Source organism: Hypanus sabinus, chromosome 15 (assembly GCF_030144855.1).
Source record: "Hypanus sabinus isolate sHypSab1 chromosome 15, sHypSab1.hap1, whole genome shotgun sequence".
In the NCBI taxonomy this organism is placed as follows: Eukaryota; Metazoa; Chordata; class Chondrichthyes; order Myliobatiformes; family Dasyatidae; genus Hypanus; species Hypanus sabinus.
Genome location: NC_082720.1, coordinates 22,617,290 through 22,637,239, shown reverse-complemented (window position 1 = coordinate 22,637,239; position 19,950 = coordinate 22,617,290). Strand labels below are relative to the sequence as shown.

Below are 19,950 nucleotides of genomic sequence, written 5' to 3'. Positions count from 1 at the left end.
AAGATGTTCACTATCATCAAATCCATGACGTTATTTTTAGAATCATGAGGGCAACAATAAGTTATTCGCTCACATATGCAATTAAAACAATTTTGTTCACTAATTATGGAGTATCCTATACTGCACAGCTCTGCACTGGAAGGTACAATGAGTAACAAAATGTTTTCAGAGAAGGGTTTACGAGAATACGCAGCTGATGAGAAGCTACAGCAGGGAGCTTCTCAAAGAAAAAGGGACCAGACCAATACAAGCCAGACCAAATTGTGAAGTGATCAGCAGTAAAGCAAGGTTTTGATTTTTGTTTGCATTGAGGATCAAATTTTTTGATATATACTTTAGGCAAATTCAAAACCTTGCTCTCCACATGATTATCTTTCCCCTTCCGTACATTAACACAAATCAAATTAAATCACAGAACTGAAATAATAATTACAAAAGTCATTGTAGGCATTGTAAAGAAAAATCTCTAATAAATTGGGAAACTGTAACTAGTATTATAGGGCCAATGTCCATAATGAGCATGGTGTTTAATCATGCCCAACCCTGGCTGGTTTAATCACAGGTCATCCACTCACTCAAGACTCCTATCTCTGGAGAGGGCTAAACTCTTTCACGAGTTGTACAATTTGTAGCGGAAGATATTTAAATCAAGTATTTAAAAGAGAACCTCAAGTAATTAGCAGTTTCAACAAGGCTGGAAGGAAATTTAAAACTTTCTCTATTGTGTTCTATTTTTTTTAAATCGGAAGAGGCAAGACCTTCACATAAACAGAAAATACAAGAAACACTCAGAAAGTCAGACAGCCTCTGCGGAAAGAGAAATTGAGTTGAAGTTTCTTTCTCTGCCTATAGATGCTGCCTAACCTGTTGAGTATTTCCAGTATCCTATGTTTTTTGTTCCAGGTTTCTGGAATCTACAGTTTCTTTTCTGACATTTGGTGTTTTGTATTTATATTCTAAACAGCCCTTCAGTCCAAAATGCAACATCCAATCTTACTATAAAATCTCTAATCATATTACTTAAGAAGCAAAGTTTGTAAAACAAATACTAACCTGCAGATTCCACTGCTTGAAGCAGCTGGATTTGGTGTCGTTGTTACTGGGCAGGCTCCATTATAATGGCTGGTGCAAATAGGGGCAGCTGCTGTAGTCTTTGGGAATAACCCATTGTTTGGAATATGAGAGTTAGCACTTGGAGGCACTGGGGTCACAAGCACACCTGTAGAAGCAGCAACAGAGTTTTTTGAAATCAAGGACACATCCGGAGACAGATTATTAGTCAGGGAAACTGCAGAGGTCTTGTGAACATGAGGCAGAACTTGTGGGATACCAGATGCCACAGGCGTTTTCCTATTTGAATTGGAGGAGGATACAGTGCTATGTGGTACAGTACATTGGGTTGTAGAAGTTGGGTGTCCATGCTGTTGGATGGTAACCGCTGACTCATTTGCAACTTCAGGAGACTTTGGTGCTGTAAGAGGATGTTGATGAGAGGACAAGCCTGTGGGACTGTTAGGAGGTGCTGCAAGGACAGAATACCTGTGATCTTCTGTGCAGTGAAACTCGCCACCTAGAAGACAAAATCCTGCAGGTTATAAAGAAATACCAAGCTCTGTTTAACATCAAAATGGGGGAAATCCAGTACTTTCATCTCCAAATGTTAATATTGGTGAACCATTTCACAGAAATTAAAATAGAGATATCCTTTATCTCTTTGTGAACAGATTTAAAACAAGCTAACCCTGCAAAGAGACAACTCAAAAAATATACTGGTAAATAGAATCAAATCTTACAGTTTTTAAAAATGAAAAATAACTAAGAACATTAACTCATTTGACATCTAATTTCCAAATTTTAGCTGCTACTGTGACCTGCATCTTCCCCTCATCCTTATTTAGATTACAAAGCAGATGAATCTGAGACACTGCTGGCCTTCAAATTGAAAGACAGCAGTATCTCTACAAGAGTGCTATGCTCAGGAGTAGGAAGATGTACTTCCATGGGTAATACATGGCCATATAGTGCCCAAGTGGAACAAAATGCAAAGAATCAGGTATTCCATTTTGGATCCTCAGCAGGAATTACTTGACTTGAGCCACTATATCTATATCATTTAACCACTTCCTAATCAGAAGATCACAATGTGCAGTTTGGAAATAACATCTCCATCTCACTGCCAATTAACACTGGCACTGCTCTACTCTCTCTACACCTATGACTGTATGGCTAGGCATAGCTCAAACAGCATCTATAAATTTGCCTGTGATACAATCATTGTTGGCAGAATCTCAGGTGGTGATGAAAGAACATACAGGAGTGAGATATACCAGTTAGTTGAGTGGTGTTGCAGCAACAACCTTAGGAGTTTCAGGAGATTTGGTTTGTCAATTAAAACACTCGAAAACTTCTTCAAATGTACCTTGAAGCGCATTCTCACTGGATGATTCACTGCCTGTTTTGGGGGGGCGGGGGGAGGCTACTGGAAAAGGTCAAAATAAATTACAGAAACTTCCAAACTTAATCAGCTCTTATTGTGGGTCTGTAATATCCAATACATCTTCAAGGAGCAGTGCCTTAGGAAGGCGGCATCCATCACTTAGGATCCCCACCACCCAGGACACGCCCTCTTCACAATGTTACCATTGGGAAGGAGGTACAGAAGCCTGAAAGCACACACTCAGCGATTCAGGAACAGCTTCTTGCCCTCTGCCATCTGATTTCTAAATGGGGACTGAACCCATGAACACTACCTCACTACTACTTTTACTTCAGTTATTTTGCACTATTTTAACTTAACTATTTAAGTTAAATTTAAATACACACAATGTAACTCCATTTTTTTCTCTACATTTATTTATCATGCATTTCATTATACTGCTGCCATAAAGTTAACATATTTCACATCTACTGGTGATATTAAATCTGATTCGGATTCTGCAGTCTAGGTTTGATCAATGCATTTCAACTATTCGCATGATGCCTAGGAACCTTCTCATTTATTTTTCATTATTCCCTTTGAAATAAATGGCTTACTTGGTCAGTTCAAAAGGTAGTTAATAATCAACCAGAGGTTACATGGAGTCACTGAATAAGAAAGGCAAGTCTCCTGGGACATTAATTGATGAAAATTCAACATTTTGCACAGGAAAAAAGAGATTACGAAATGAAGGCTTTAGAATTTCCAAAAGGGCAGGGAAAATAATATGGATATGTTGAACCAAAGAATACACATAGAACTTGAAGGGGATTAAATTCAATCTGCAGACTAGTATTTTGATTAGCAAATAGCTTAATTAATGGAAAGGATTTCCTTGTTAGACAGTGGAAAAATATATATCTCTTGTCATGAACAGCCAACCCCTTATTTGATCTGATTCTAGCCAGCAGAAATCTCACATCTACTCTGTCAAGTCCTGTTAGAATTTTCTGTGATTCAGTGAGATCACCTCTCTCAACTCCAGAGTAGAGGCCCAACATGTTTAATCTCATCATAGAACAAACTCACCAGCACTAAGGAGTCAATCTGGTGATCACAGTATACTTAGCTGGTGCACCCTCATCTACTCTTCCAATTACAACCTCAAAAAGAGTTTCAACAGATGTGTCACACTTGATTAACCTTTCACAATTCATCTTGAGCTTGCTCCATCCTATTACTGTCCTACTATGTCTTCCTGAATAATAAATACAACATTTTCTGTAATTGTTTTCAGGTCCGATTTCTCTCCTGTTCTGCCCCTTCCCCACTTCTTAAACTGTAGAATTATACTTACTATCTCTAAACACATGGGAAACCTTTGAGAAACTCTGGAAATGATGACCAATGCATCCATTGGCTCCATAGACATATCATTCATAACCCTGGCACGCAGCTCCCAGAAATTTAATCATTTCCCAATACATTCTTTTAAAACTCATACTAATTTCTTGAGCACCTTGTTCACTCTAAACTTCCAATCTGCCAATCCTTCCAGCTAGTTTCTATGTCATTGTCTTTGAACACAGACGCAAACATTTCTTTAAATTCTCTGTCATTTAGTTACTTCCCAGTAAATTTTCTCCCATCTTGGTCTGCAAGGGATCCACATTAGCAATACTTTAACATATTTCTTGCCCGATAATTCTCATATACGACTTCTCCTTTTCTTATCAATGCCTTGACCCTCATTGCTGACAGAGAACTTTCCAAATCAGCTAACTTTGTTTTCTTGGCAATATTGTAAAACTTCTCCTTTCATCTAATATTAACTTTGACTTCATTCAATACCTTAACTGTTGGTCTTTTCTTGCCTCAAAAATGAACATACATTACTTGTAAATTCATTACTTAAAAATTAGCCATTGTTTGGTTATGGCAATACATCTTAAGTTTCCTGTGCAATTATAACCAATTCATGGTTTTATTTTTTAATGTATAAAGTTCTTTAATATAATTTTTCCCCCAAGACCTTTAGCTACCCGATCATAAACTAACCTCTTCTTTACACAATACTGGATCTCAAAACTACTCCCTCATGAGCTCACTAAGATATTTGTCTAGAAAACCATGTTTTATATACTCCATGCACAATCACCCTCAACATTATTACTGCCAATTCGACTTGGTCCAATTTTCTCCTTTCTACTATGCCTTGCATTAGTATTTCCTAAAAAAGTAAAAATTTAAGATTGCTACACTACTATAAACAGCATAATCCTTTTAATCTAATGAAATCTTCAACCTCTTTTGCAATATCGCTACATGCAAAAGTCACAGTGGTCACCTTTTCCCTAAAGGCTAATCTGAATACAACTAGAATTTTGCAATTTGAACTACTGTGAGCTAGAAGCGGCCATCGTCAGAGCTTGAGAAGGAGAGGATTTGCGGGATTTTTCAGTTTTTTAAACGACCTACCAATTGGGAGCAGAGGAGCTGAAGACAGCCGGTCAGCTAGCGCACTATAAAAGAAGTTTCGTCTAGCAAAGTGGCCATTGTCAGAGTGGACTGAGTCAGAGTGGGACGGCTTTGGCTGAACAGGCTTCTGCGTGAACAGGCAGTGGCAAGGGTCGGTTCTGGTAAGTTGTTTTTTTTTTCCTCATTCAATTTCTTTTTTAACTAGTAAGCTTAGAGAGAATGCCAAGCAGGATGTTAGAATACTCCTCTTGGAGGACGTGGGAAGTCAGTGAGACCTCCAGTGACCCTGACAACGACACCTGCAAGAAGTGCATCCAGCTGCAGCTCCTAACAAACTGCATTAGGGAACTGGAGCAGAAGCTGGATGACCTCTGGATCATTTGGAAGAATGAGGAGTTTATAGATAGTAGTTTCAGGGAAGTAGCTACACCAAAAGAGCAGGGCACAGGTAACTGGATTACTGTCAGGCAAGGGAAGGGGAAAGGGCAGGCTGAGCAGGGCTCCCCAGTGGCCAGTCCTCTCAACAACAAGTATACCGATTTGGATACTGTTGGTAGGGGGAGATGACTTACCTGGGACAAGCCACGGTAGCCGGATCTCTGGCACTGTGTCTGGTTCTGCAGTGCAGAAGGGAGGGTGGAAGAAGAGGAGAGCAGTAGTGATAGGGGACTCGATAGTTAGAGGGACAGACAGGAGGCTCTGTGGTCATGACAGAGACTCCCAGATGGTTTGTTGCCTCCCGGGTGCCAGGGTCAGGGATTTCTCTGATCACGTGCACAGGATTCTGAAATGGGAGGGTGAGCAGCCAGATGTCATGGTACACATCGGTACCAATGATGTAGGAAGAACGAGTGAGGAGGTCCTGAAGAATGAGTATAGAGAGCTTGGTAGAAGGTTAAAAAGCAGGACCTCGAGGGTAGTAATCTCAGGATTACTACTGTGCCACGAGCCAGTGAGGCTAAGTGTAGGATGCTCTGGAGGATGAACATGTAGCTGAGGAAATGGTGTAGGGGACAGAGTTTCAGATTTTTGGATCATTGGGACCTTTTCTGGGGCAGGTAGGACCTGTACAAGAGAGACTGGTTACACCTGAACTACAGGGGGACTAATATCCTTGCAGGGAGGTTTGTCAGTGCAGTTGGAGAGGATTTAAACTAGACTTGTAGAGGGATGGGAACCACAGTGCCAGAGCAGATAGTGGAGCGGGGCTGAAAATAAAGGTTAAAAGTTCATGCAAAGTCAGAAATAGATGGGTTGTGTATGGTGGTAATAATCTTCTGAGGTGTGTCTATTTCAATGCGAGGAGTATTGTGGGGAAGGCAGACGAGCTGAGGGCGTGGATTGACACATGGAATTATGACATTATAGCCATTAGTGAAACTTGGCTACAGGAGGGGCGGGACTGGTAGCTTAATGTTTCAGGGTTCCGATGTTTCAGGTGTGATGGAGGCAGAAGGATGAAGGGTGGGGGGGGGGGGTGGGGGAGGTGGCATTGCTAGACAGGGAAAATGTTACAGCAGTGCTCAGGCAGGACAGATTAGAGGGCTTGTCTACTGAGCCCATATGGGTGGAGCTGAGAAACAGGAAAGGTATGACCACATTCATTAATGGTGTTGTATTATAGACCACCCAATAGTCAGTGAGAATTGGAGGAGCAAATCTGCAGAGAGATAGCAGACAACTGCAGAAAACAAAGTTGTAATTGTAGGGGATTTTAATTTTCCACATATTGATTGGGACTTCCATACTGTTAAAGGTCTAGAAGGGTTAGAGCTTATAAACTGTGTTCAGGGAAGTTTGCTAAATCAATCTCTTTACTCAAAGAGTGGCAGCTGTGTGGAACGAGCTTCCAGTAGAAGTAGTAGAGGCAGGTTCGATTTTGTCATTTATAAAAAAAAATTGGGTAGGTACATGGACAAGAAAGGAATGGAGGGTCACGGGCTGAGTGCAGGTAGGTGGGACTAGGTGAGAGTAATCGTTCGGCACGGACTAGATGGGCCGAGATGGCCTGTTTCCATGCTGTAATTGTTATATGGTTATATATAGAGGTACCAACTAGAGAGAATGCAATATTAGATCTCCTATTAGGAAACAAGTTAGGACAAGTGACAAAAGTGGGTGCAGGGGAACACTTTGGGTCTAGTGATCATAACGCATTATAGTTTCAACTTGGTCATGGAAAAAGATAGATCTGGTCCTCGGGTTGAGGTACTAAACTGGAAAAAGGCTAAATTTGAAGAAATGAGAAAGGATCTAAAAAGCGTGGATTGGGACAGGTTACTCTCTGGCAAGAATGTGATCGGTAAGTGGGAGCACTTCAAAGGAGAAATATTGAGAATGCAGAGTTTGTATATTCCTGTCAGGATTAAAGGCAAAGTGAATAAGAATAAGGAACCTTGGTTCTCGAGGAATATTGGAAATCTGATAAAGAAGAAGAGAGAGATGTATGACAGGTATAGGCAACAAGGAGCAAATAAGGTGCTTGAGGAATATAAAAAGTGCAAGAAAATAAGAAAGAAATCAGGAGGGCTAAAAGAAGACATGAGGTTGCTTTGGCAGTCAGGGTGAAGGATAATCCTAAGAGCTTCCACAGGTATATTAAGAGCAAAAGGATAGTAAGGGATAAAATTAGTCCTCTTGAAGATCAGATAGGTCAACTATGTATGGAACCAAAAGAAATGGGCGAGATCTTAAATGGGTTTTTTGCATCTGTACTTACTAAGGAAATTGGCAAGGTGTCTATGGAAATAAGGCAAACAAGTAGTGAGGTCATGGAACCTATACAGATTAAAGAGGAGGAGGTGCTTGCTGTCTTTAGGCAAATCAGAATAGATAAATCCCCAGGATCTTGAAGGAGACTAGTGTTGAAATTGCAGGGGCCTTGGCAGATATAATTAAAATGTTAGTATCCAGGTGCTGGAGGATTAGAGGATAGCTCATGTTGTTCTGTTGTTTAGAAAAGGCTCTAAAAGTAATCCAGGAAATAATAGGCTGGTAAACTTGACTTCAGTAGAAGGTAAATTATTGGAAGGAGTACTGAGAGATAGGATCAACAAGTATTTGGATAGACAGGGACTTATTAGGTAGAGTCAACATGGCTTTGCACATGGTAGGTCATGTTTAACCAGTCTATTAGAGTTTTTCGAGGAGGTTACCAGGAAATTGGATGAAGGGAAGGCAGAGGATGTTGTCTGCATGGACTTCAGTAAGGCCTTGACAAGGTCCCGCATGGGAGGTTAGTTAGCGATTGAATCTTGCTAGGTATACATGGTGAGGTAGTAAGTTGGATTAAACATTGGCTCAATGGGAGAAGCCAGAGAGTGGTAGTGGAAGATTGCTTCTCTGAGTGCAGGCCTGTGACTAGTGGTGTGCCACAGGGATCAGAGCTGGGTCCATTGTTATTTGCCATCTATATCAATGATCTGGATGATAACGTGGTAAATTCGATCAGCAAATTTGCTGATAATACAAAGATTGGAGGTGTAGTGGACAGTGAGGAAGGTTTTCAAAGCTTGTAGAGGGATTTGGACCAGATGGAAAAACGTGCTGACAAATGGCAGATGGAATTTAATGCGGAAAAGTGTGAGGTATTGCACTTTGGAAGGACAAACAAAGGTAGAACATACAAGGTACATGGTCGGACACTGAGGAGTGCAGTAGAACAGAGGGATCTGGGAACGCAGATACAAAATTCCCTAAAGGTGGCGTCGCAGGTAGATAGGGTAGTAAAGAGAGCTTTTGGCACATTGGCCTTTATAAATCAGAGTTCTGAGTATAAGAGTTGGAATGTTGTGGTGAGGTTGTATAAGACATTGGTGAGGCTGAGTTTGGAGTATTGTATGCAGTTTTGGTCACCTAATTACAGGAAGGATATTAATAAGGTTGAAAGAGTGCAGAGAAGTTTACAAGGCTGTTGCCAGAACTTGAGAAACTGAGCTACAGAGAAAGGTTGAATAGGTTAGGACTTTATTCCCTGCAGCGTAGAAGAATGAGTGGGGATTTGATAGAGGTGTATAAGATTATGATGGGTATTGATAAAGTGAATGCAAGCAGGCTTTTTCCACTGAGGATAGAGGAGAAAAAAAAAGAGGACACGGGTTAAGGGTGAAAAGGGAAAAGTCTAAAGGGAACATTGGGGGAGTTTCTTTACACAGAGAGTAGTGGGAGTGTGGAATGAGCTGCCAGTTGAAGTGGTGAATGCGGGCTCTCTTTTAACATTTAAGAAAAACTTGGACAGGTACATGGATGAGAGGGGTATGGAGGGATATAGTTTAATGCAGGTCAGTGGGACTAGGCAGAAAAATGGTTCGGCACAGCCAAGAAGTGCCAAAAGGCCTGCTTCTGTGCTGTAATGTTCTATGGTTCTATTCAACTTCATGCCTCAGCACCCATTGCTCAGTTAGAAAATTCAGAAGTTGCACAATACTCCAAGAGAACTTCCTCTTCACTTTGGAATTATATAGACACCCTTTATCCCAAGATAAACCCTGTCAATTAATTTCTCAAAGCAATATGAATTTTAAAGGTCCTCTTCTAGCCTTTGCTGAAGCTCTTATTATTCGTGGATTTAATCTCTCCCCAAATAGGTTGCAGTTTTTAGGGATATAATTGGTACAGCACTTTTATTTTCCTCCATCCATACCAAATCTAGTTCCTGGTTTTCTGGGCCAAGATCATTCACCAATTCTAAATTCAAGTCATATGTTATCTCAGATAACTAAGCTGCCCACCTTCTTAAATTTCCATTCTGCTTTTCTAAAGTATCCAGCTATTGTCATAATGCAATGAGGTCTCCCATGAAAGCTAAATGTCGAGTCCATTTTACTTTCAATGTTGCAAATTCATCTTTATATAGATTTTATAACTTTAACTTTGTTTCCCCATAGCAATCCCTCAGGCCATCAGTTTGTTGGTGATTAATTGAGAGCCAAACAATGTAATTAGTCATCAGTTCTAATTCCAAATCACATTATTGCAAAGGTAGAAAGAATTAATTTAACTTGAACATACACAAAATGCTGGTAGAACACAGCAGGCTAGGCAGCAACTATAGGGAGAAGCGATGTCGACGTTTCGGGCCGAGACCCTTCGTCAGGACTAACCGAAAGGAAAAATAGTAAGAGATTTGAAAGTAGAGGAGGGAGGAGGAAATGCGAAATGATAGGAGTAACCGGAAGGGGGTGGGATGAAGCTAAGAGCTGGAAAGGTGATTGGCAAAAGTGATACAGAGTTGGAGAGGGGAAAGGATCATGGGACAGGAGGCCTCAGGAGAAAGAAAGTGGGGGGGGGGGCACCAGAGGGAGATGGAGAACAGGCAAACAACTAAATATGTCAGGGATGGGGTAAGAAGGGGAGGAGAGGCATTAACGGAAGTTAGAGAAGTCAATGTTCATGCCATCAGGTTGGAGGCTACCCAGCCGGTATATAAGGTGTTGTTCCTCCAGCCTCAGTTTGGATTCATTTTGACAATAGAGGAGGCCATGGATAGACATACCAGAATGGGAATGGGACGTGGAATTAAAATATGTGGCCACTGGGAGATCCTGCTTTTTCTGGCGGACCGAGCGTAGGTGTTCCACGAAACAGTCTCCCAGTCTGCGTCGGATCTTGCCAATATATAAAAGGCCACACCGGGAGCACCGGACACAGTATACCACACCAGCCGACTCACAGGTGAAGTGTCGCCTCACCTGGAAGGACTGTCTGGAGCCCTGAATGGAGGTGAGGGAGGAAGTGTAAGGGCAGGTGTAGCACTTGTTCCGTTTACAAGGATAAGTGCCAGGAGGGAGATCGATGGGAAGGGATGCTGGGGGGGAACGAGTGGACAAGGAAGTCACGTAGGGAGCGATCCCTGCGAAAAGCAGAAGTGGGGAGGAGGGAAAAATGTGTTTGGTTGTAGGATCCCGTTGGAGGTGGCGGAAGTTACGGAGAATTATATGTTGGACCTGGAGGCTAGTGGGGTGGTAGGTAAGGACAAGAGGAACCCTATCCTGAGTGGGATGGCAGGTGGATGGGGTGAGGGCAGATGTGCGGGAAATGGGAGAGATGCGTTTGAGAGCAGAGTTGATGGTGGACGAAGGGAAGCCCCTTTGCTTAAAAAAGGAAGACATCTCCTTCATCCTGGAAAGAATGAGAGCAGATGCGGTGGAGATGGAGGAATTGTGAGAAAGGATAGCCTTTTTGCAAGAGACTGGGAGGGGGGAAGAGGAATAGTCCAGGTAGCTGTGAGAGTCTGTAGGTTTATTGTAGATATCGGTAGATAGGCCATCTCCAGAGATGGAGACAGAAAGATCAAGAAAGGGGAGGGAGGTGTCAGAAAAGGACCAGGTAAATTTGAGGGCAGGGTGAAAGTTGAAGTGCAAGAGGCAGCGCCAATGCCGTCGTCGATGTAGCGAAGGAAAAGAGGGGGATGGATACAGGTATAGCCTTGGAACATGGACTGTTCCACAAAGCCAACAAAAAGGCAGGCATAACTGGGACCCATACGGGTGCCCATGGCTACACCCTTGGTTTAGAGGAAGTGGGAGGAGCCAAAGAGGAAATTATTGAGAGTAAGAACTAATTCCGCTAGACGGAGGAGAGTGGTGGTAGAGGAGATTTGGTTAGGTCTGGAATCCAAAGAAAACCGAAGAGCTTCGAGACCATATTGGTGGGGGATGGAGGTATATAGGGACTGGATGTCCATGGTGAAAATAAGACAGTGGGGGGTCAGAGAACTTAAAATCATTGGAAAAAATTCAAAGCATGAGAAGTGTCACGAACATAGGTGGGAAGAGATTGAACAAAGGGGGATAAGACAGTATCAAGGTATGCAGAAATGAGTTCAGTGGGGCAGGAGCAAGCTGAGACAATAGGTCTACCAGGACAGGCTGGTTTGTGGATCTTGGGTAGGAGGTAGAAACGGGAAGTGCAGGGTGTGGGAACTATGAGGTTTGTGGCAGTGGATGGGAGATCCCCAGAGCTAATAAGGTTGGTGATGGTATTGGAGACAAAGGCCTGTGCTCCTTAGTGGGATCATGATCAAGGGGTAAATAAGAGGTATTATCAGAGAGTTGTCGCTGTGCCTTGGCCAGGTAGAGGTCAGTACGCCAGACAACAACAGCTCCCTCCTTATCAGCAGGTTTTATAGAGAGGTTGGGATTGGTGCGGAGGGAGCGGAGAGCAGGGCGTTCGGAAGGTTGGAATTAGAACAGGGTGTGGTGAAGTCAAGACGGTTGATGTCCCGTCGGCAATTAGCAATAAAGAGATCCAGAGGAGGTAGAAGACCAGAGTGGGGTGTCCATGATGAGGAGGAGGGTTGAAGACGGGAGAAGGGGTCATCGGTGGGTGTAGGAGAGTCCTTGTCCAAGAAGTAAGCTCGGAGACGGAGCCGGCGGAAGAAGAGTTCAGTGTCATGGCGTACGCAGAACTCACTGAGGTGTGGGCGAAGGGGAACAAAGGTGAGGCCCTTAATGAGGACAGAGCGCTCTGCCTCAGAGAGTTGAAGGTCGGAGGGAATGGTGAAGACCCGGCACGGATGAGAGATGGGATCAGAGGGGGGAGGGAGGCTGGTAGTGTCAGTGGAGAAGGAAGGGTTGGGGTGAGAGGAAGATGGAGCCTCTGAAGGCCCAGGTGCTGACGATGGGATCTGAGGGAGAGGGGATGGTGGAGTGGTGGTGGGGAAAGGGGAGACGGGACATGAAGACCCGGCCTGGAGTTCAAGGCAGGAGTCGCAGTCTGTGGTTGCTTAATTAACTTGAACTTTTTTGCGTAATGTTTCATGAATAATTATTTCAGTACTCTATTCATGTTAAAGCGATCTCCTTTAGTCATAGAATCATAGAAAAGTACAGCACTGAAATGGGCCCTCCATTTTATGCCTACTTTTATGCCTACATGCCAAAACCATTTTATGCCTACTTCCATCAACCTGCATCAGCACCATAGCCCTCCATACACCTACCATCCATGTATCTAACCAAGCATCTCAAACATTGAAATTGAGCTCACACACACCTCATGATGGCAGCTCATTCTGCACACTCGCAACCCTGTGAATGAAGAAGTTTCCCTGTGTTCGTCTTGAAAGATTCACCTTTCACCCTTAACCCATGACCTCTGGTTGTAGTCCCACCCAACCTCTGCTGAACAGGCCTGATTGCACTTACCCTATCTATAGGCCTCATAATTTTGTATACCTCTATCAAATCTCCTCTCAATCTTTTATGTCCTGGTGAATATAGGCCCAACCTAATCTTTCCTTATAACTCAGGTCCTCCAGACCTGGCAACATCCCTGTAAATTTTCTCTGTACTCTTTCAACCTTCAACTGTACAACTTTCCTGTAGATAGGTGACCAGAACTGATCGCAATACACCAAATTAGACCTCACCAACATCTTATACAACTTCAACATAACATCCAATCTCCTGTACTGATACTTTGATTTATGAAGGCCTTATGTGCCAAAAGTTTTCTTTTCAACCCTATCTACCTTTGATGCCACTTTCAATGAATTATAGGCCTCTATACCCAGGTCCCTTAGTTCTACCATACTCAACAGTACCCTGCTATTTATTATGTGAGACCTACCTTGGTTGGTCCTATCAAAGTGTAACACCTCGCACTTGTCTGCATTAAATCCCATCTGCCATCTTTCAGCCTATTTTCCCAGCTGATCCAGATTCCTCTACAAGCTACGATAGCCTTCCTCTCTGTCCACTACAACCCCAGTTTTGGTGTCATCTGCTAATTTGCTGTTAGTTACCCACATTATCATCCAGATCATTGATCTGGATGACAAACAACAACGGAATCAGCCCCAATCCCTGCAGCCCTCCACTCATCCCAGGCCTCCAGTCAGAGAGGAAACCATCTACTACCACTCTCCAGCTTCTCCCACAAAGCCAATATCTAACCCAATTTATAACCTCATGCTGAATGCCAAGTGACTAAGCCTTCCTAACCAACCTCCCATGCAGGTCCTTGTCAAATACCTTGCTAAAGTCCATGTAGACAACATCCACTGGCTTGTCTTCATCTACATTCCTGGTAGCTTCCTCGAAAAATTCTGTAAGATTGGTTAGACATGACCTACCACGCACGAAGCTATGCTAAATATCCTTAATAAATCCATGTCTATCCAAATACTGGTATATCTTGACCCTCAGAATGTCTTCCAATAATTTTCCCACTATTGATATCAGGCACTCTGGCCTACAACTTCCTGGTTTATATTTGGAATCTTTCTTAAACTAGGGAACAACATCGGCTGTCCTCCAATCCTTTGGTACCCCTCCTGTCACTAAGGATGATTTAAATATTTCTGCTAGGGCCCCGGAAATTTCTACACTTGCCTCCTATACGGTCCGAGCAAACACTTTGTGAGGCCCTAGAGATTTAACCACCCTGATCTGCTTCAGGACAGCAAGCATCCCCTCCTCTATAATCTGTACAGAGTCCATGAAGTTGATGCCGTTATGCCTCACTTCTGCAGACTGTGTCCATCTCCTGAGTAAATACAGATGCAGAAAATTTATTTAAGACTTTCTCCATCTCTTTTGTCTCCACACAAAGATTACCATTCTGATCTTCCAGAGGACCAATTTTGCCCCTTGCAATCTTTTTGCTCTTAACATTTCTGTAAAATCCCTTGAGTATTCTCCTTGACTTTGTCTGCTAGGGCAAATTCTTGTCTTCTTCTAGACCTTCTGATTTCTTTCTTAAGTGTTCTCTTGCATTTCTTATACACCATAAGTACCTCACTTGGTTCCTTCCTGCCTATGCCCGTTATGTACTTTTAATTTCAACCAGAACCTCAATATCTCTTGAAAATCACTTATTATCTTTACACTTTATTTTGACAGGTACATAAATACTCTCAAAATTTCAAGTGTGAAGGCCCCTACATACCAAATACATCTTTGCCAGAAAACAGCCTGTCCCAATCTATACTTGCCAGATGCAACCAAGTCTCACTAATTACTACAATATCATAATTCCATAAGTTGACCTATGCTCTCAGCTTATCCACCTTTCCTACAATACTTCTAGCATTGAAATATATGCAGCTCAGGACACTAGTCATACCATGCTCAACCTTTTAATTCCTGACTTTGTCTGAGGTCTTACCAATATCTGTCTCCACAACCTCTCTACTAACTGTTCTAGCATTCTGGTTCCCATCCCCCTGCATCTTTAGTTTTACCCCCACCATGTAGCACAAGCAAACTTTCCCACTAGGATATCAGAACCCTTCCAGTTCAGGTGCAAACAGTCTCTTCTGTACAGGTCCCACCTTCCATGGAATAGAGCCCAATGATCCAAAAATCATATGCCCTCCCTCCTGCACCAACTCCTTAGCTACATGTTGAACTGTATAATCTTCCTATTTCTGGCCTCCCTAGCACAAGGCATGGGTAGCAATCCTGAGATATTAACAAATCCCCTATCACCACAGCTTGCCTCTTCTCCCACCTCCCCTTCTGAATCACAGAGCCAGACTCAGTGCCAGAGACTATGCCTGTTCATACAATCTTTTTTTGCAACTTCTGACAAGCACTTTCTTGTTTTGGATGTTAAAATCAAGTGATCAATAATGAAAATCATAATATAATCACATCTATAATATTCACAATCAAAACTATCAATTATAAATACAATGAAAACCCTCTAATTCAATTTCTGATTTTGATAGCTTTAATATTTTTGTCCTAGATGTAATTCAACACATATGATCATCCTTTGTTTACCTTGGAAGTATAAAGCACCTAAAATATTCAACAGATCCTTCTAATGGAAATAATTGATGAACGTGAAATATTTCGAAATAGATCTGCATTCACATGCAAGTTCAAGATACTTCTCCCAAAGCATGCTTGAAAGGGACATTGGTCCCAGTACTCAGGAAGAGTACAAGCAGTAGCAGGCCTAGAAAGTGTTATTGAACAGTGAGACCCTGGGGTACACGTATGTAGTTCCCTGAAAGTGATGACATAGTGGTGAAGATATATGGCATGCAAGCTTTCATTGGCCAAGACGCAGCATATAGAAGACAGGAAGTCATGCTACAGCTGTGTAAATCGTTGGCCACACTGCACTTGGGAGTATTGTTTGCAGTTCTGGTAGCCCAGTTTAGGAAGGATGCTATTAAATACAGGAAAGATATACGAGATGTTGCCTGCAGTAGAGAGCTACAAGGAGAAATTGGACAGGCTAGGATTGTTTCTCCCTGAAGCAACAGAGGCCAAAGGATGACCTTGGTGGTTTATAAAAGTCTGAGGGGCATAAAAAGGGTATAGTCTGTCTTTTCTTCCAGATAGGGGAAATAAAAACTAAAGGGCATAGGCTTCAGGTGTGAGAAAAAAGATTTAAAGAGTATCTGATGGGCAAGGTTGCTCATACAGGATGGTGGTCACTGTAGACTAGTTAAGCCAAAGGGCTTGTTTACATGTTGTATAATTCTGAATCTGTAATGAGACAGAGAAGGGAAAATTCTTTATTTATTTAGAGCTACAGCATGGAACAGGCCCTTCTGGCCCAACTAGCTGCATTGCTTAGCAACCCACCTATATAACCCCAGCCTAATCAAAGGACAAATTACAATGTCCAATTAACTTACTAACCAGTGCTTCTTCGGACTGTGGGAGGAAACTGGGGCACCCAGAGGAAACCCACAAAGTCACAGGGAAAATGTACAAACTCCTGACAAATTGTGCTGGAATTTGCTCTGATGCCCCGGGCTGTAATAGCATTGTGCTAACCACTACACTACCGCTGTTCTTCAAATAAAACTGAGAAAGTTCTTCATGTCAAAATGAAAAGACTTCAGTCATCATTGCGAAAGCTCACGTGTACCTATACCATCCACGCCAATGACAATCTTGAAATGTTCAACAGATCTTTTTAATAGAAATAAATGATAAATTTTTTCCAATTGGCTATGCATTCACATGCAAATTCAGGATTCTTTTCACAAAGCAACCCATTATACTGTATACCGTGCATGGTAACCACCAGCAACTTTTAACTTCATCTACGTGAGGTCCAAGTAGACTACATTGACAAGTTTACAGGACATTACCTGGTGGTGGTGGCCTTCTGGACATATTCTTACATTGCACAGAACTGTTTTTTGCCGAGACACAGGAGGGCGATCTTGAACAATCACTAGTTATCCTGTTGGATTCCTGGCATGGCAGAGATGGGGTGGGGGAAGGGAGGAAGATCAGGAAAAGCACTGCTGAACTTGTAATTTAATCAAATGTAAACAATACTTAATTATTCTGAAACTGTGAGATACAACAAAAGCAAAGTTCCATCTTGTGAACAATGCACAGAAATCACAGTAGCCAGTCAACATCTGCAGCACTATAATGACTGTAATGCCAAATTTGCAATCTTTGAAGACCAGAAGCCCTTTTTCCACTGATGTAGTTAGCTGTTATAATGCATTTCAAATTAAAGGACTGAAAAAGATCCATCAGCATACCTACATATTCACAATAAATTTACATTATTTAGGTTCCAAATTAAAATCTAATGATCATATGCCTGTCAATTGTGGAATAGTGACAAAATCCAACCATCACAAAATTAGAATTTCTAATTTTTCACTTTTATTTCCAATTTTTTTTAAAACATCTTGCTTCAGATGATGCAGAAATTAGTCTATGCTCAACCTCAGTATTTCCAGAAAATATTCAGTTTCTTCCTGCTGAAGAGGGTACAATCGTGAGATTTGGTCAAGGCAACAATGGAGGTTCTCCCACACCCAATACTGACCGATATCGTTTTGGCAAAGAAAAACTCATGGATGAAAATGGATCACCATAATAACCAAAAGAGCAATAAATAAATTACTACTACTACTTTCCTCCTTTAGTTTCAAGCCAACTTGCTATGTGACGTGCTACATTATTAAACTTTGTCTCTAAATTTTGAAATAAATTCAACAAGTTTTCAAACCAAGTGAATTAAAAGCCAATTCCTCTAGAGAGCTATTGTTGAATTTGAGAAAAAGATTAATTCATTTGAAAGAAAGATTTCAGGGACGTAGGACGAAAACAGAATTGACAAGCTGGATGGCCTCTTTCTGTGATAAAATGAAAAGAACAAGAAGCATCCAGCAGATGAGACAACATCTTTCCACAGATGCTGATTAACCTGCTGAGACCCTCCAGCATCCTCTCTTTTCAGTTCAGATTTCCAGCATCTGGAGGTTTCTTTTTTAATTTACCTTCTGTTCTAAGATATAAGTTCAAATACATTTTCATAGTGAAACACATTTTGTTCACTGAATTCAGGATGCATTAATAAAAGAATGGCATACTTTCATGCCATTTTAGTTCACATCATTTTTTTCTCTACTTCCTGAGGTGTGATTTTGTAATTAAATTCCAGCTTTTCACTCATGGGGCTTTAATTCACATGTAAGCCTTGACTGAGTTTTTGATCTCTTTATCTCAGAGCTGAATCTCATCCTGCATTTGTAAAGAGACAGAAAAGACCACTTTATGAATAGCTGATAAACAAACAATATTGTGCAGAGAATAATCTAGAATTTTCTTCTAGTTTTCTTGACACTTCCTAGTAGTACTAGAACTCCTAAAGAAATTACTCTGCCATCTTTCTTGAATTAGTCTGGAGGTTTAATCTTAAAGATGCATGGTGTAGAAGCCAAATTCCAATACGTGATTCAGCAGAGACCAAATTCTATTATGCATAAAGACTTTATGTAAACTACTGCACACCATCGTGCCTAAAGTTAAAGGTCAAAACAACATTATCACTAGCACAAAGCTCATGTTCCAGTTCCAAGAAACTTAGAGGTTGCTGATGTTCCATGTTTTTGATGTTTTAGAAAAGATAAAGAAGGCAGAAGAGTGAAGTAAGAGGAATGGTTAAGATGGATTATTAATCAGAAACATTATGGGCTCATTCACAGAGACTATGCATAAATTTCGAAGTTTAAAAAGGTGTAATCCCTAATGGAATTATATTACAGATCTCCCAAAAACCATTGGAACCTTGAGGAACTGATACACAGGTAGATTGGGGAAAGGTATTAAAACAGGGCTGTTGTAGTAGATAACTAGGATTATAGAGAATCTCAAGGCATCTGCTGTATTGCATTCAGTTATGGTCATCCCATTACAGGAATGAGGTCAAGACTTTGTACAGGGTACAAAAGAGATCTATCAAGAAGGTGCCTGGATTAGAGGACATGTGTTATAAAGGAGAGCTTTGACAAACTTGACTTCTTTTCTTTGGAACAACAAAGGCTGACGGGAGATATGATAAAGGTTTATAAGATTGAGAGGCATGGACTGAGTAGACAGCAGTATCTTTCTCCCAGAGCTCAATATTGTCTAATACCAGAGGGCATGCAGTTAAGTGGTGGGGGGTGGGGGTAAATTCAAAGGAGATGTACAGGGCAATTATTGTTCGGACAGAGTGGTGGGTGCTTGGAATGTGTTGTCTGATGTGGTGGTGCAGGAAAATACAACAGGGGCATTCAAAGGGCTCTTAGATAGGCACATGAATGTGCAGGAAATGGAAGGATATCGACATTGTGTAGGCAAAAGGGATTAGTTTAGTTTTGCATTAGATTACTCATTTAATTAGTTCAGTACAACATTGCAGGCCAAGTCTCCTGTTGTGCTGTAATTTCTACCTAAAAATGAAAAGCAATTGAATGATACATAAACACTAGAAATTCTGAGATTTTATTTTGCTTTTGGAGGTTTTAAGTATTTTTCTTCAAACTAAATAATCTGTAGGAACTAATCAACATCTTGTGTGCAGAAGCCAATAATGACTACTATTTGTACTAAACGTGTTACTCTTACATTGCTTGAAACCACATCATTTCTCAATTATTTTCCCTATAACCTGATTTTTTTTTAAATAAATCGATTTTACACAGGAACCTTTCACACAAACAGATGGATGTCAGCATGATTTGCATGCAAATTGAGGTCCCTTCATTTGTCACATCAATATCATGAATATTAATTTGTTTGGATTTGATGGACAAAACAGTTGTCGCCATCATAACAACATAGTTAACTTGTAGC

At 41.4% G+C, this 19,950-nt stretch overlaps 1 protein-coding gene across 5 annotated transcripts in view; it reads right to left on the bottom strand.

Annotated features, from left to right (window-relative positions):
- Positions 1–19,950, bottom strand: part of fam193b (family with sequence similarity 193 member B) — a 293,883-nt gene that overhangs the window by 214,965 nt on the left and 58,968 nt on the right. For all 5 annotated transcript variants that reach the window (XR_009515836.1, XM_059990125.1, XM_059990126.1 and 2 more), the window contains 2 exons: positions 16,956–17,061; positions 1,054–1,570 (listed from right to left, as the gene is read on the bottom strand). Coding sequence is in view for 4 of the 5 variants with exons in the window: in XM_059990125.1 (XP_059846108.1) it covers positions 1,054–1,570; positions 16,956–17,061 (623 nt within the window). In the remaining variant the exon portion in view is untranslated. The remainder of the gene's footprint in view (positions 1–1,053; positions 1,571–16,955; positions 17,062–19,950) is intronic.